The sequence below is a fragment of the Plectropomus leopardus genome, chromosome 14 (assembly GCF_026936395.1).
Source record: "Plectropomus leopardus strain MGB_pleo_1.0 chromosome 14, ASM2693639v1, whole genome shotgun sequence".
In the NCBI taxonomy this organism is placed as follows: Eukaryota; Metazoa; Chordata; class Actinopteri; order Perciformes; family Serranidae; genus Plectropomus; species Plectropomus leopardus.
The window spans coordinates 26,397,330-26,413,644 of NC_142189.1; the positions used below are offsets into that span (position 1 = coordinate 26,397,330).

The 16,315-nt window shown below is 39.1% G+C and overlaps 1 protein-coding gene across 1 annotated transcript in view; it reads left to right on the plus strand.

Moving 5' to 3' along the window:
• kif6 (kinesin family member 6) overlaps positions 1-16,315 on the plus strand; it is a 91,791-nt gene that overhangs the window by 68,819 nt on the left and 6,657 nt on the right. The window contains exons 14-19 of the mRNA XM_042501223.2: positions 3,149-3,251; positions 4,743-4,798; positions 12,031-12,081; positions 13,998-14,085; positions 14,222-14,357; positions 16,117-16,199. Of these exons, the coding sequence (XP_042357157.2) occupies positions 3,149-3,251; positions 4,743-4,798; positions 12,031-12,081; positions 13,998-14,085; positions 14,222-14,357; positions 16,117-16,199 (517 nt within the window). The remainder of the gene's footprint in view (positions 1-3,148; positions 3,252-4,742; positions 4,799-12,030; positions 12,082-13,997; positions 14,086-14,221; positions 14,358-16,116; positions 16,200-16,315) is intronic.

The following is a 16,315-nucleotide window of genomic DNA, read 5'->3' on the forward strand; positions in this document are numbered from 1 at the left end:
ATCTTTTAAATCCTGGCCACATGCTCCACAGTAATGGGTGGCAGCATTTTACCTCCAAGCTAACTACTAACTAACATCAGAGTAAGAATAATTTGACCAAACTGATGAAACTTTAAGAGGTGGTCTAAGTAACACTGTTATCTTATAATCTCCACATGTGGCATCTGCCTGTAGTTTATTTCAGTTTGCTTTGCTCAGTTTTAGCAAAACCATAGCAGCAAGAAAACAGCCGCATCAGAATAATATACTGGCACCATTATAAATTAATTCATTTGTATTTTTTTTATAAAGTTTCAACAATGGCACGGTCTCCACAGAACGTTCACGGTGTCACGGTTGCATTCATGTCAGATAGTAATCAAAGTAATGGCACTATCGACAGGTCGTAAATGTCAGAGACTGCAGCGTACTGAGTTGCTCTAAGCTGTAAATTCAACACGTCCGAGCAGAGGGACTCTGCTGTCTCCCCGTCTGTGCCTTTGTAGCGTATCGGTGGCTCTGTATCAAAAAGTAGTGAGAAAGTCAAGAGCACTCACTCCGCAGCAAAATCTGGGAACAAAAACATCCCCAGAAGTACACTGCACAGCAAAATAAAATAAAAAAAACAACTGTTCAACTTGAAGAAGTCTCGGTAGATTGAGAGTCTCCAACTAATAATTCGAAATCTCCGACTTTTAAAGGGGCAGCGCTAGTGTCATCATTAGTTAAACTAAAGATAACTTTTGCTAAATAACATTAGATGTAACTCAATGAAGTGTGGCTGTGGCTAGAGCTCTGATTCTCTACTGTAGCATGATTTGGCCCGACCAGACCTGCCCCGCCTCATTTGAGCCAGGCTGAACTGTAATTTCTTGACATTACCCCGTGCTTGAATGGGGCTGGGTTCTTGCAGTTTCACCAGTGTTTGTTTTTTATCATTCAGTGATATTGGCAGTTGTTGTGCGTTAATAGCAGGAGTTGCATTGGACTGAATAAAGAGTTAAAACGAGAGAAAGAGGGGGAGCCGCGACAGAGAGACAGGAAGAATGATGGAGCAACAGAGCAATATAATGAATATAATAACGCAGCGCTAACAACAAACTATTGAAATAACAGAAGGAAAAAAGCAAGAAAAGTTGTGTGAGGCAACACATTAGCCCTTAGATTATAATAAATGTAATATTGAAAAAAAATAGACAGAACAGGTGGAGGCTAGCATATACATCTTTAGGAATAAATCAGAACAGTTCATTTTTTGAATATATTAAAATTCTGGCCACATCTTACACATTTGACCTTAAAACACACACATTTTTCTACAAACATTTAGCAGTTGGTGTTAGACATTTTTCTTCTTCTAAATTGATGGAACAGTTTGGTCATACTTCACTTTGCTGGTATTTCATTTCTAAAATTTGTTGAAACAGCAACAATAGTCACAACACATTCCTCCTCTGTAAAACCTCTGTGGTTTGTCAGCACACGAAGCACGGAAAAGAAGAATTAGGAAAGTTGGCCTAAGGTCCATGTGATCTCATTACCCCACAAATTATGTTAGTACAACATAATATGATGTCATATCACTCCTAGATATTCCTGGAATGTGGCTTTCTTTTTTCTTTTTTTTTAACAAGAGTCGAATGGAGTGCATTTCCCTCAAGAAACCCCCTTAAACTGATTTGTTGAGGTTGGCTCTTTCAACACACTGAATGACTGTGAGATGCCGGCTGGTTTCAATCAAGACTTTCCAAAAATAAAGAAACAAAATTCCTGACTGTCCAACAATTAATCTCTTTACTGTCCTGTATATGTCTTTGGTTAGAACAGCTTTGTCACAAAGACCCACACATTTTAACAAGGGTGGCATTTGGAAATCATTGTGAAACTTTTTTAATGGAAATCTTGCAAAATAATGTTGGTTTGTATTCTTTTATAAGATTAGGTCATTCAGTGCAGTCTTACATAAAGTACCGGGAAATGTTCGCTTGTTGGAAATACAGACCTTGTTAATGGATATTTTATGTGTCAGGTCAAGAGAAAGCTTTGATAGATTGGTGATGTATCTGCAGTTTATTCTCTTTAGAAATAGTATGCATAGCCAAAGTTCTAAAAGTCAGCATATCACCACATGGCAACTTCATGTTTTTGAGTGCATGAACAGTTACAAATGACAACAAAGATTGATTATTACAGTATAGCCTTAATATTTACCTGCCAATATGATTCTATGTCTGTTTCTGCTGTGGCATATCAAAATACAGTATGTAAGGCAAGTCAATGCAACTTCATTTGCATTGCACATTTCTTACAACATTAAAATATATTATTGTGGGGTGTCTGGTGGCTCAGTAGATAGAGCAGGCACCCCATGTATGAATGCTGTCACTCTGTCCTATCCAATAAAGGCAAAAATGCCCCCCCAAAAAATCTGTAAAAGAATAATATATTATTGTGGAAACCATTAGTAAAGTTCTTTGTTGCCTAACAAATTTGGATACAAGGGACTTTTCCTTAAATTTGATGTTTTCAGGTACACACTTTAAGAAATCACTGTGTTTTAGCTTACTCCTTTTGGTACAAGTATTTGAAGCAGATGTACAGCACTTTGAGAAAAATGCTCATTAAAATATATTACAAGCCTATTAAAAAAAATCAACAATCAGCAGAATGTTATGTCCCAAATTATGTAGATCCCTTCCTTGTGGCAAGTTGCCAAAGTTAGGTGGGGGGCATCCGCCTTGTAATGCTGACATGCTCAGAATTGCTGTTTGTATTTGTGTTTATGTTCTCTTAAAACAGTGAATGGCAGGATAATAGACAGTCAGTTTTGTAATTGTGTAGTAATAGGTGGTAGGTCAACTGTATCAGTGGGGCTCTAGCTCGCATCTGGCTGCCAGATTGGAATCAAGTACCGGATGTGTGGGAATAAGTACAGTCAAGGTCTTACTGTTAAGATCTATACAGCAGGACCCGACACACCTTCCCTTAGCTAGCATATTTATTTTAGAAGCATGACAAGCATACAGTCTTGTTATGACAGTTATTTGCGTGCTTGGATTTGGTTTAACTTTTAAGGTTTAGCAAATGTTTTTCAGCATAGTGATATATACAGTAGCTTCTTACTATTAGAATACAGCATATTCCTTAATGTTGGATCTTTTACTCTCAGGTCCACAGCTGTCTATGGGAAAGCAAGAGGCCTTTGAGACCTTCATAAGGGACCATGAGGACCATCTGACCATTGAGGACAACAAGAAGCTACTCAAACAGAGGTCAGTGACCGGTAGGACAAGTTGTTGGACAGTTTTGATAAATTCCCACCCTTGTGTTGCCCAAAATTCAAGCAGTCTTGTTCTTTAATATAAGCAATGAGAGCAGTGTCATATGTGTTCATGTTAAGCTCTCATTCAATGCTGTTTTCTCATAAATCTGACCAGGCAAATGTGTCGTTTTGAAACTCCTTATATACCACACTTGAATATATATGCTGCACTGTCAAGCAACAACACAACTTCTCAGTCCTTGTTGGATAATAACTTTGATGTACCTCAGAAAAACTAACATTAATCAAATGGCTTTTTTTGAAATACAGTGTTTTTCCATCCAGATTCCTGAAGATGAAGGCAACTTGCTAGCTCTTCACACCTTTCAAATGTTGTCACTCGATTGAATGGCCATTATCAGTGCGTATCAGTCTTATAAATGTGGGTTAGAAGGGGCCTGCTACACCTACTAGTAGCTTTAAAAGTTAGCACTTCATCAGATGCAGTTTTTGTTGGCTTTTGAATACCAATAATATGTTTTGAGGTTTTGAAAAAAAGATCAAAAGATTGAAAAAGGGCTTGTTACATAATGTAATGTAGTGTAACTTAATCACATCACATTACATCACATTAATTTTGGTTTCACACAGAACACAAACTCCAATCTCCGCAGGGAAAGCCCTGTTAAGAATCCATCATCACTTGTTATTTGGAGCAGATTCATAAAATTTCACTATTGGTTTCAGGGTTAAGGCGCCAATACTACATGGTCAGGTTCAATAGAAAGATAATGGTTTGGGTAAAAGAAATCTTTGATGTAATATAACTAAATAAGACTTTTAGTTTCAAACAGGTCACGAACCTCCTGGGTAAAAGTCCTGTGTTTGTCATTAGGTTTAATAGCCGATACTACAAGGTTAGATTTAGAAAAAGGATCATGTTTTGGGTTTATGACAGTATGTGTGTTTGGTAATGTAATAAAATGTGAGGGGATGGGACATAAGACACGACAAAGGTCTCATGGGTGAAAGCCCTTAGTAATTTCTCAGTCTTTAGACTAACTTTACATCACCTGACTTTCTACTTTGCTCACATCATGAATGCTAAGACCACTAGTGGTCACCACCTATTAGTAAGTTTAACAGTCCCCTTCTAATTCATACCTATGAGCAACCATGTGGAAGAAAGTGCTGCACCTTGGCCATTGTGAATAACTTACAATTTTCTAGGTTTAATTTTCTTTAGGACTAGTAGCACCTGCAGAGGCTGCTAGGTTTTAAAATTTATATATTTTGTAGGGAATCGGAAAACTTACAAAACTCTTGACAACCACTATCTAGTGAGCAGCTGTTGATGTGTTACATACCAACTTGGATATGGTACAGTATGTCTTTATCGCCTGCATTTCATTTGGCATGCTAATTGTTATTTTACCACATTCAATTCATCAAATGTCCTTTTTTGCTACCACTGCTTATTAACACCTGCATTCTTAAACAGGTCAGCTGAGGCCAGAGGAATTGGAAAGACACTGAATGAGTCTAGAAACCGAATAAGTAAGTTCCTTCAGAAATCTCTTTACATTTAGAAGCTGTGAAAACATTTAATTTTACATTTAACTTTCATCATCATCATTAGCCTAACGACAAACACAGATTATGTTGCAAGCTCTGCGGAACAGTGATCATTTCTGTTAACGTTGCCTGGGTCCCAAAAGACACCAGCCTACCTGCCTGGAAAATCTTAATGAACAGATCACTGTTGGGGTTGTGTTTCCCTGGAGTGCAGAAATGTCACTCAGCACATTCCTGAACTTTTCCAGGACAGAGAGGCGTTCTGATTTCCACCCACCTAGTCTTCCAACCTGTGCTTTTTACTAGCCTGGCTCAGGCTGTTTTTATGACCACTCTGTGAGCACACCCCTGTGTTCTTCTCAGCAATGTCCTTGACAGGTAGCCTTACTATGCCAAAACGAGGCCTGGCATAAACCCTAGCTTCAGTCAATGCTGAGTGATTATGAAGTTTACTTCCAAGTTTCTCTGTTGTGAAAACTACTGTACACATATATGTACTACTGTGTGTCAACGATTTTGACTGACACCATTGATAGTCCATCAGCAGGAATGGAAGGAGTGCAAGAATACTTTACTGAAGTGAAAGCACTGTTATATGGCTTGTGTACACATTATAGTTAATTTTTGTGAGTTTGTTGTTGTTCTCACTTGTCTGAACAGCATTATGTGACACTTGTTCACTGCAAACTCCTCCACAATCTACTGAGTTAAATTTTGCTCATTCATTACCAGTTGATAATATGACCAGTCCACTCAAGCTCTCTTATCCCGCCAGGGTGCTCAAATAGTTTTCAGATATTTTGAGTTAAGTGAGCATAGTCATAACAAGGATGATTAAAAACATGAGTGAGATTGTTCCAGAAGTTTAGAAGTGAATGTAGAAGTCCCTGCTGGAGGATCCACCATGAGCATTTAAGCCTACTGTTTGTCACATAACATTGCCCTACACAGGTCCAATTCTGCAAACCACCCATCCACACCCTCAAAGATCTGTACTGACCCGTTACTACAAAGTCATGCAACCTGATTCGAGATAGAACTACATCATTTAACTACCTGACTGTGCGACTGCAACATGATTTCAATTCCTAATCAACTCTAGAAGTCTCTTCCACTGGCTGCGCTTGACGCCAAGATGGTGAGCACAGGTTATGTCTTTGGCTTTCACAATTGTACAAAATTGTGGTGGCTGATGAAGCTTGGTAATATTAGCTAATACAGATGTTAAAATAATAATATTGCATGATTGTTTTCTTTTCTGATTTCTCCAGGAAAAAAAAAAACAGCTTTTTTGTTCTCACCCGCTGCCAGCCTAAATTTAGTTTTTTTTACCCATGCCCGTACCCCTAATTATGTAAATAGTCTATATTTTTTTTTACCCATTTCACCCAACCTTATGTAGGCCTTAGTGAGTGCTAACATAAAGAACATGTACAAAATGTTTTCCAGAGTGTCAGCTGAGAGCATAGTGTTACCTTTCTAGACACGGAGCTCTGTGACACTCTGCCCTTAAGCCGCTGCAACCACAGCAGCTTCTTCTCTGCCGCAGCTGCTGATTTATCTTCCTTCCTTTGTGTCTTTCTCACTCAGTTTTTCAAGACTTTTCATGTGAATTTTGTTTTTATACTGTAAAGGATGCATTTTGAAATATATCCAGTTACAGTATTTGAAGTTAAAGTCCCTTGAGGAGAATTTGTGGCATGTGATGTCTGGCTAAATGAATAAAATTAAGTTGATTTGAAATAAATTAAAAATTAAAAATAATAATAATACTTAAGGAAAAATAAAACAAATGATTTTTGTAGACTGAAAAAAGTACACAAAAAAACACTTTTTTACAATAACAAGAAAAAAATGTAATTTGTTACTTCCACCTCTGTTTATTGCTTTGTTGGTTATGCCTCATCCTTGCTGGGCATGATACCACACTTATTTATTAAACAAAATTCCTGTCTACAGTGTCAAGAGGTTTAAATGATTTCATTGCACTTTGGTTGAATTTTCCAGTGAACTCAAAGCAGTTACGTGTTATTAGGGCCCAATCTGGTTTGCATTTACTATTGCAAGCTACATTTATGAATTTCCCTGGACTGTGTGTCTCTGTGGCTCATTTCACATGCCATTGAAATGGATAGGTTTGCCTCACACCAGCGCCTGGCATCGTCGCTGCCTCAGATCACGCTTGGTGGTTTGGTAGCATTCGGCTATTACCCTCATACATGCCAGCACACACTTATCACCCCTACAATTCTTTTTTTTTCAGTATTTCACACAATGAGGTGCTGACACAGGCATATATCAGATATGTCATATATAATGCAGAAATCAGCTATGACATCATGACAAATTTTAACTCTTTAAATGTGTTCTGCAGACATCAGCACTGCGTGTGAAGGATGGAGAAACTGGATCGACTGAATTAATTTAGTTTTTTAAAAAGATTTAGCATTTGAATTCTTCAACTTATTCAAATTTGGACAGATACCCACAAAACATCTCCATGCTGTCAGATATTATTACATTGTTAGGTGCATGGGGCTGCATTCTTCCTAGATGAGAGACAGTGTTTTTAGTGGAAGGTGGTTGCCTCTTCTGGATGGAAAGTAGCACCATAATGTTTAGCTCAGTGTGTTTCCTTGCCATCTTGGAAGCCCTTCTTGGAAATTTTACACTACCTGTGTCTCATGGTTAATGTAGAACATGGAAACGTTTAGCATAATATAGACAAAAGCCTTGCGCTGCTTTTTCTGATGGATGTACCCAGCATGAGGGTCAGTTTCAGGGGAGAAAGGGAAAGGCGGTAGCCCGTGGAGACATCAGTTTCTAAACATTTCCCTGGTTTACAGTATTGTTCTTGGCCACAGCATTTGACTCTGGAATCCAATCCCACTGGAAGAGCATATACGTTCCAAGCCCTTAGGTCCAGAAAGTGCAAGGATATATATTTATTCAGAGGGATCAGCGATGCACATCTTCTACAGCATGGTAGGTGTAGGGCAGCTGGAAATGAGCAGCGTCTCTTGATTTCTCTGCCAGATGTCGAGGGATTTATGGAGTCCAAAATGGAGCATGTGGTAACTGCTTTGGTATCCCACCTTCATCCTCTGCTCACCTTTGCTGAAGTGACCCAAAGACTCTGAGATAGATTTCAAGGAGGGTCTGTTGGAGCCTAAAATGTATGAGTGCCAAGAAGATGCTTTCGAAACACTTGAGAGAGAATGTAGCAGATAGAATGTAACTTGATTTCTGCATTACATGTGGTCTTTGTAACCACTAGGCCATTTTACATGACTACTTTTAGTGCTGATGTTTTTAGCTGCTCATTTGGATTATTAATGCAATGTTTCTGGTTTAGTATTAACAACCTTTTATTTGTATTTTTGCTTTGCATAATGTAACTCTCATGGTGGTAACTTAGTAGTGAAATTATGCACTTGTGCACCCAAAGGGATACTTTGCCAATTTTCAGCCAACTTTGTATCATAACAATGTGGGTATTATGTGTAAATGAACTGTGGTAAACTTCCCTCCATCGCACCAGCGCCTGGATCTCCCTGTTCAAATAGTTCACTAGCTGTAGAGCTGTTGCTCAAACCACAGATTGTACTTCTGCATTTCATTTGCCCACCACCACGGACACAACGAGTGTAGAAGTGGATTAAGAAGGAGATCTGCCCCCCCCCCCCCCAGATAATTTGTCACCAGCTAACTGCCATAGCTTTCCTTTGTCAAAACAGCCAAGCTCATCATAACATAACGTCACCCACCAGCGGGAGTGTTAAATGTTCTGTAGAGACACAGTGCATTCTGGTAGTTGTAAGTTTTTTCCTTTGAGCAAAATTACATGGCACAGCCCTTTTCTTCTTTTTTCCTGGTCATGTAGCACTAATTTTAAAGGTGTCTGGTCTTTCTACAGCACAGACAGTCCAGTTTTATATAAAAAAAAGACTTTCCAGTAAATGCATTTTAAAATATTTTAAGGTTTTTTTTTAAGAATTACATTCTGGGAAGGTTCAGTCCATATATTTGTGATCATGAGCTATAGGCTCTCCACAGCCAGAAACCGCAGAAGTCTCAAGTTTGTGATGTCATACGTTATAAACTCTTGAGCTTTCTCACAATGAATGGGAGCCTGATTTTTGTGGACCGACAGAATTTTTGGTTAGTTTTGTTTTGTTTTGTTTTGTTGGTTTTTTTTTTAACCAAATAGGCTTCATTCTTTTGTGGTTTTCTTTGTTGTTTAACAGAAAATGTACCCATATAATCAGAACATTCCCCTGGCTGCGCTCAGTATCATCTCTAACATCTTTCCCAATTCACTGTCTGTGAAACAGCTCCAGACTTTATACTAGATGACATCACACATTTAAGTATTAGCACTCTTGCTTTTGGATGTGGGAAAGAGTTGTTCATGTTTAAGAATATTTTGGACAGTCTTAGACCAGAAGAATAACATGCATGAATTTTGAAAATGGGCATAGTTCCCCTTTAACGATGCATTAATTATGCACACAGACTTACATCGACACCCACCCAGATTTTGAGGAGCTGGATGGTACATATGATCTCCAGCTTGCTGCGGTAACGTGCGGCATATCGCGTTCAACCTCCAGGCCACAAAAATCACCAAATATTTATTGAGGCTTGTAGCTTGACACCGGCCCTTTAAGACGACGGCACGTCTCCTGACGGTGTGGGGGGAAACCCTGCATGGTTTGGAAGAGGTTGCGGTGTTTAGCCCACAGTTTTGTCCTGGAAGGGGGATAGGAGCACTCAAGTGTAATGAAGTATTGCAGCAAGCACACCGCACACCACTATTACTTGACACGTATGCAAATTAATCTTGTATGGAATTTTTCTCGTCATCGAAGGTCAGAAGTGCTGTTGAAAATGCAGTTTTTGGCCCTTCAACATGATCTTTTTACCAAATTTAGTCACCACTGAGATCTGTATATTTTCAATAGTATGGCCAAAAGCAACAGAGTTTATTCTCACACCACATTTAAGACTGCTTGAGCAGAATATAATACATCTGCATTGTAATCTAGGTTTGGGAGTACATAACTCAAGCATAAAGCACCTCAAATTGTTGCAAAATGACCCTGCCAAATAAAGGCAGTCATCATGTGTAACTGCTCGGCCTTGGAGCTTTAGAAAAGATTCAGTATATGCCATGACGGATGTAAGCCACACGGGTAGTGTTGGCCCCATGTGCTCTTTATGTTGCCGTTAATGCGTTCCCAGCACTCCTTCACCCTGTCAACATGGCATACCCACGGCATAAATATTTCTTAATCTTTTTATGTTATTGTGAAAGCGCGGAGACTATACATCGGTTAGTTATGGGTCATGTTAGAGAGAGTTGTGTCTGTTCGAAGACTTGGGCCGGCCACAATGTAAAGCCACAGTGCTTCTCAGCTCATTTACATTCTCAGCTACTCCAACTGCAAACTCTTTGTGAGGAGTTCCCAAACCCTTCTTAACGCTCCATAGGCATTAGGAAAAACAGTTTCATCATGGGCACAATACATCCGTGTGTGTGTCATTTGTAACATTTCACATCATCCATTCACGTCTCCACCGTCTGCTGAAACCCCCAATAGTGGTCTACGTTTAAAAAGGTGTTTTATGAAAGATGAGCTTCTCTGTCTGTGTGTATGTGTGTGTTGCATGTGCAGATTGCAGAACATTTATCATTGAAACGCTGCTGTAAAAACTCAACCTGAAGTCTGTAATAATAATATTGTTATACTATATTAATCCCAGGATCTCTATAAGAGACTCTGCTTTACTCAAGGTCGCTTCAACAGGACAGATGTTTGTCTTAAATGCTTTCAGTGTCTTCATCGTCTGTTAAAGTGAGAGCTCTGATCCAGCTGTTTTATGGCACTGTGAGAGGTGTTGCATGAAAAGGTAGCTCCCAACACCCCCTTTTTTGTCTGCCAAATGATACCTCATCTGGATTTCTCGTTTTTTGAGCTCGGACCTCGGCTTTTAGATTGGCGACAGGGTCGTGTTACATTAAGAGCTACAGCACAGCGCCGTCTACATGTATATAAGACCTGAGGGATTGTAATGGAAACTCAGCACAGAACTGCCCTTCAATGTCTCTTTTATCTTTTATCTTTTATCTCTTACTTAACTCACTCTCTGACACACTGCCAATTTAAAGTCATCTCTCTTTGTTGTCTCATAGTAAATATATCCCTGAATTTTCCAATATCTGATCATTTAGTGTACATAGAAATGGCCCCAAATGTGTCCCATCCAATAATATTTGGTCCATTTACTTTACAGTTGGCCTTTGCCACTGACGCATTGCATCACAAATTCAATATCTTTAATGGGGCAATTAACTACGTCAATTAGAGGAAGAGAGACAGCGAAAACAGAACACAAATGACTTACCCATATGTTAACCCGGTATTACTGCCACAAGAGGGGCAGTGACCCAAAAAGCCTCCCTCGCGTTGCTTCCTGCCTCAGTAGAGTAACAAGAGTTCATTCTGAGGACTGTGGAAGTGTGTAACTCAGCAGTACGTCCTGTCCTAAGTTCAGATCATCTTGTACAAACAACTCAGTGACAAGTTCATCAAAAAAAAAATTGTGCGTGTAAAGACAATTCCGAGACTTTAGATGTGTTTACTGTAACATCTCTTTGTGGACTAAGATCACGACAAGCTGCCACATTCAAAGAGCACTCTACCAAAATTACTCATGAAGTCCAGTTTACTCATTATAAGGAGTATGCATGTGGAGACATTTGTATGTCTGTGATTTCCCAGCTTTGCCTTAATTTATGATAATTGAAAGCCTGTGTTGGCACTGAATCCTTAACTGTGGTTTGTTTCATTGTGCAGCACCCTCGGAGGCAGTCTGTTCTTGCAATGAATCATCCTTTATCTTTTGATATATGTCTCTCTTCAGAATGATACTTTGTTGCAAAAAAGGTATAAGGATTTTAGAAGATTTTTTATGTTATTTTTTTTTGTAGTTATAAATTGTGTTCTAAAATGTGAACTTTAAATGTCATCCAAGAACAGGCAAAGATGGTTCTGATATACGTATTAAAAAAAGTTAAGGAGTTGGTTCATTTTAATCATTAGTGAATATTGTAGTGGGATTGTGGATTTGTGGCTGAGTGTTAATAATCAAAAAATTGATGTTCTTTGTCTTTATGATGTAGAAATGTTTTTTTCCTCTCTCTTTCTAAGCTGAGCTAAAGAAGCAGTTGGAGATGCAGAGGAGGCAGAGGGCAGCTCACGGTAAGATCAAACTGACAGTGAATATTCCCACAACAAAACCTCAGCTAGGATCAGCACAATATCCAAATCCACCTACACACACCAAAAGCTAAACAAAGCATGGACTCTTACAGCAATTAACTGCATCATATACTAAATCTTCACCTCAGACTCTGTTCAGACTGCAGGCAAAAGTGGCCAAATATTATTTATTTATTTATTTATTTATTGCTCATAAGTGAGTCAGATGTTTTGTTTGTTTATGTGTTTGTTGTTTGTTTGTTTTGTTTTCATGGAAGCATAAACAGCAAAAATCTCAAGAAATCTGATATTTTCCATTCTGATTTAGTCCACTTTAATACCTGGTCCTAAATCAGATAGAGGTCTTATCTTTTTGCAGTGTGACCTCAATCTGAACATTCAGATTCAAGTTCATGCAGCTGTTACATCAGTGAGCGTCTTGCTGCAAAAGTCTTTTGGAGAGGTGCTGACAGACGCAGTTAAAAGGAGCCCTTGCCTTGACATCCTAAAATTCTGGATGAAATCTGTTTCAATAAAGCCATTCAAGTCATGATCCCACCACTCCTGGCCCCGATTCTCCATCCAAACACACACACCTCTGTACAGAGGTAGCAGCGATTGCTCCACAAAAAGCAATTTTTAAAAATTTGGCTCTACTCTAGCTCACCTGGTAAAGCGTGCAAACATTAAGTCTGCCAAAAGGACAGATTTGGCCCGCCAGATATTTCTAGCAAAATTCTTTAAATTAAATTATAAAAAGAAATTATAATGTAAAATGCTGTTTATGCTAGGGGTTTTTGTGAGGTAAAAATACTCAGGTCAGTTTGAGTGAGGTCAGAAAAAAAAGGGGTAAAGGAAGAGACAGAGGCACACAGACAAGCTTTTCAGTTAGGGTAATTCAGGGATCATGGTGCCATTTTGAAAACGAAAAATACAATACAATAAATATGATTTTGCCTTTAGACAGTTTTGGATCAGTGTTGACCCTCCAAGGAAAAAAATTAGGTACCTCTGATTTAGAACGAGTACTCAGCAGCAGCCCGGGTTCAAGTCTGAACCGCCTCCCTTTGCTGTGTATCATCCCTCCCTTTCTTCTAGTCACTCTCTAGCGGTGGTAAAGGCAATCAATCGATCAAAAAGCCCTAAAAATGAATTATTTTTGCACATCCTGGTCGCGTTAGCACTATGACCAGTTCCTACTGATATCTGATTTGGGCCACATTTAGAAAATAATGTGAACAGCCAAACAAAATATAACAAAAAACACACATGAGCAATAAATCCAAATTGAGTACTAAGGCTTGCGTGAATGTGGCCTGACTGAAAATCCAGGTTTACACTCGCACTCAGCTTCTCACATATCAACTGAAAAGATGAACAAATGTTTATCATCTTTTTGATATTGAATCCTTTCAGAGTTGGGCGGTAAACACTGTAAACGCATTGTGGGATCTCATTACTGTATGTACAACAGTGCCCACTTCAAAGCCTCTGTACATAGTAGTCCTCGCTGACTGAAAGCTTAGTGACCAAAGCCTGGGCGTCACAACTCTAAGACTCCTTCATTTACTCTTTTCTGACTGTTTTGATCAGTGACATACAGGCTTTGATGAGGAAATCTGGTTGTAAAGCACACAAACATCTCCCTCCAGTTCAGGCGCCAAAGGCTTTTCTTGTGTTTTTGAGTCCCGCATTAGAGAACACTTCACAGCAGCCTGGCTTCTATTATCCAGGGCCAATTCTTAAAACACTGTCTTTGAAGGAAATCTCACGTGTACACAACACGCGCTTACAAGCTTCGGGACTCGAACCAAAAAAAAAAAAACATCAGGACTGTATTTGTGATTTTATCTACAGTATGTCCATGTTTTTTGTCTGTCTTTAAAACATCTGCCATGCCTTCTGTGTGTGCGAAGGTATAATGGGTAATCACACAGAGGTCGAGGAGGAGGTCAACCCAGTAGAAGAAAACCTGTGCAAACACATTGAGCAGGAAAAACACACGTGAGTGTCCTAATTGTGCATTTTAATATATTACGTCCTAAAAATTTTTATAGTTTCCTCCTGACTGATTAGACACAGCTGATGCTGTGTAATGTGAACAAAAGATAAATTTGGTGCTGCTAATATCTGCCGTCAGTTATAAGAACGCCATTGGCCGTCTGAAAGCGCTGAGGACAGAGATTGAGCACCTGCAGCTGTTGCTGGAGAGGGCAAAGGTCAAGCTCCAGAGGGATTTCCATGAGTGGTGGAGCCAGGAGGCTTCCAGCATACAGGTGACTGACCTTCCCTTTCTCTACCTATCTATGTGACAACACCACATAAAGCTTCTGTAAGCATGACATAATGGCAAGGCTACTGTGTCCAAGATATGTTTCTGAAATTAGCCAGGAAGCCTTGTCTGTTCATTTATGTCTTTGTATTTATGGATGTTTTCTTTTGTGTGTTTTCTGAATATTGGCCTCTATGGACGCGTTAGTGTGTGCGTGTAAGCTGATACGCATGTGTCTCCGACTTCGGAGGCTTTTATGGCACCAGTGTGACCCTTGCAGCCTCTGTTCAGCATCATGTTGAATGGGCCCTGGTGGGAAGATACGAAGGAGGAAAATACATGGAAACTCATTCTTTTTTTTGCAGATTTCCATGTGACCCAAACAAGGGCCTGGAGAGTAGCTTAGAGACAACACAGCAACAGCATCAATACAGTCTCAGCAGTTAGTCCTAACAAGGACAACATGTGCATGAGGTTTCTCTGTAACACAGTGGGGGATAAGAAATGAGTCAGTGTTTATTTCGGTCCTAAATGATAATTTTGTGTTAATCTTTAAAGGGATAGTTCAGATGTTTTGAAGATGGGTTGTATGAGGTACTTATGCATAGTCAATGTATTAAATACAGTGCATTACAGTACGTTGCCACGCCCAAGTTTGGAGAAGCAGCACAAAATAAGCATGTACTGCTGTGGAGCCAGCAGCAAAACATATTTAAGCCATCAAAAATTAAGTCCCACCTAAAAACAGGAATCAGTTTAAATTTGTGCTATATTTTGAATAATTTCAGTGATGACGCAGAAACATGGGCACCAGTTGAAAAGTGATTAATGTCAGTATAAAGAAGAAAAACAAGACCACGTTTGTTGCTATGTTGACCTTCAGTTAGACCTACAGTAGTTTCTATAACACTGACAGTTTAGAGAAAGTTATCAAAGATGAACTATGTTTTGTGTTTTGTATTTTTTGAGGGGGGCGTTGGTGAGGAGTTAGTTTCAATTTTGATTTTAATTTTAGTTAGGGCAGGGTGTAGAAATAGCGGATAAAAGAAAAAAATGCCTCTGCAGTTATCAATGTTTCTCTGTATTCGCCCTTTTCAAATAAATAAAGTAATAATGGTAAAAACAGATTTAAAAAAAAATTTGAACTGTCCCATTAAATACTTGACAGACTGTTATTGCAAAAAAGTTGAGTTAAAAATTCCCAAACTATGAATAACACTTACAGAAATAACTCAGTCATCTCACACGCACTTCACTAGGCCTTGATGGCTGTTGTGCACATTTCCGAAACCGACCACAGAAAAGATGTTCAGCTGCAACATCTGACCGGCAGACACTGCTGGCGTTTACGGTTCGGTTTGATCTTATGAATGGAGAACTATATCTCACTCACATCTGAGCAAGGTCTGGGAATTTATCACCAAATGACAAATGGAGAGAAGAGGAAGTCTGACAGACAGACAGACCTGACGTGCAGTTTTGGTCTTCCACGCAGGAAACAGGACGTTTTCCTTGCCATTATTCAACAGCTTTGTTCAACCATTTGTTGCTCTGTTTTTGGAAAACAGTACACATGTAATTGATCAAACTTTGAATATGAGATATGATGGAGCTAGACAAAACAAAATACCTGAGGATTTCTGTTCCCTTTTGTTGTTTGAGACTTATGGTCACACCGTGTTAAACTGTCATCAGTGTGGAATGATGTTTTTGTTGAAGTGTTCCAAAAATAGTTAAATTATTTTCACATTGATTGTGACTAGGAGTCTGAGGCCACAGCCAGATGTCACACCCGATCGCCAAATGGAACCTTGCAGCCGTCTTCACCTAGGACTCCAGGATTTCGGTAAGACACATTTTGATGATTATGACCACTATTTTTTGTCTGTCCTTGTACCCCTCCTGACAGATGCAACTGGTAATCTGTCAAAAGTGGGGACAAATATGTTTAGATGTAGTGAT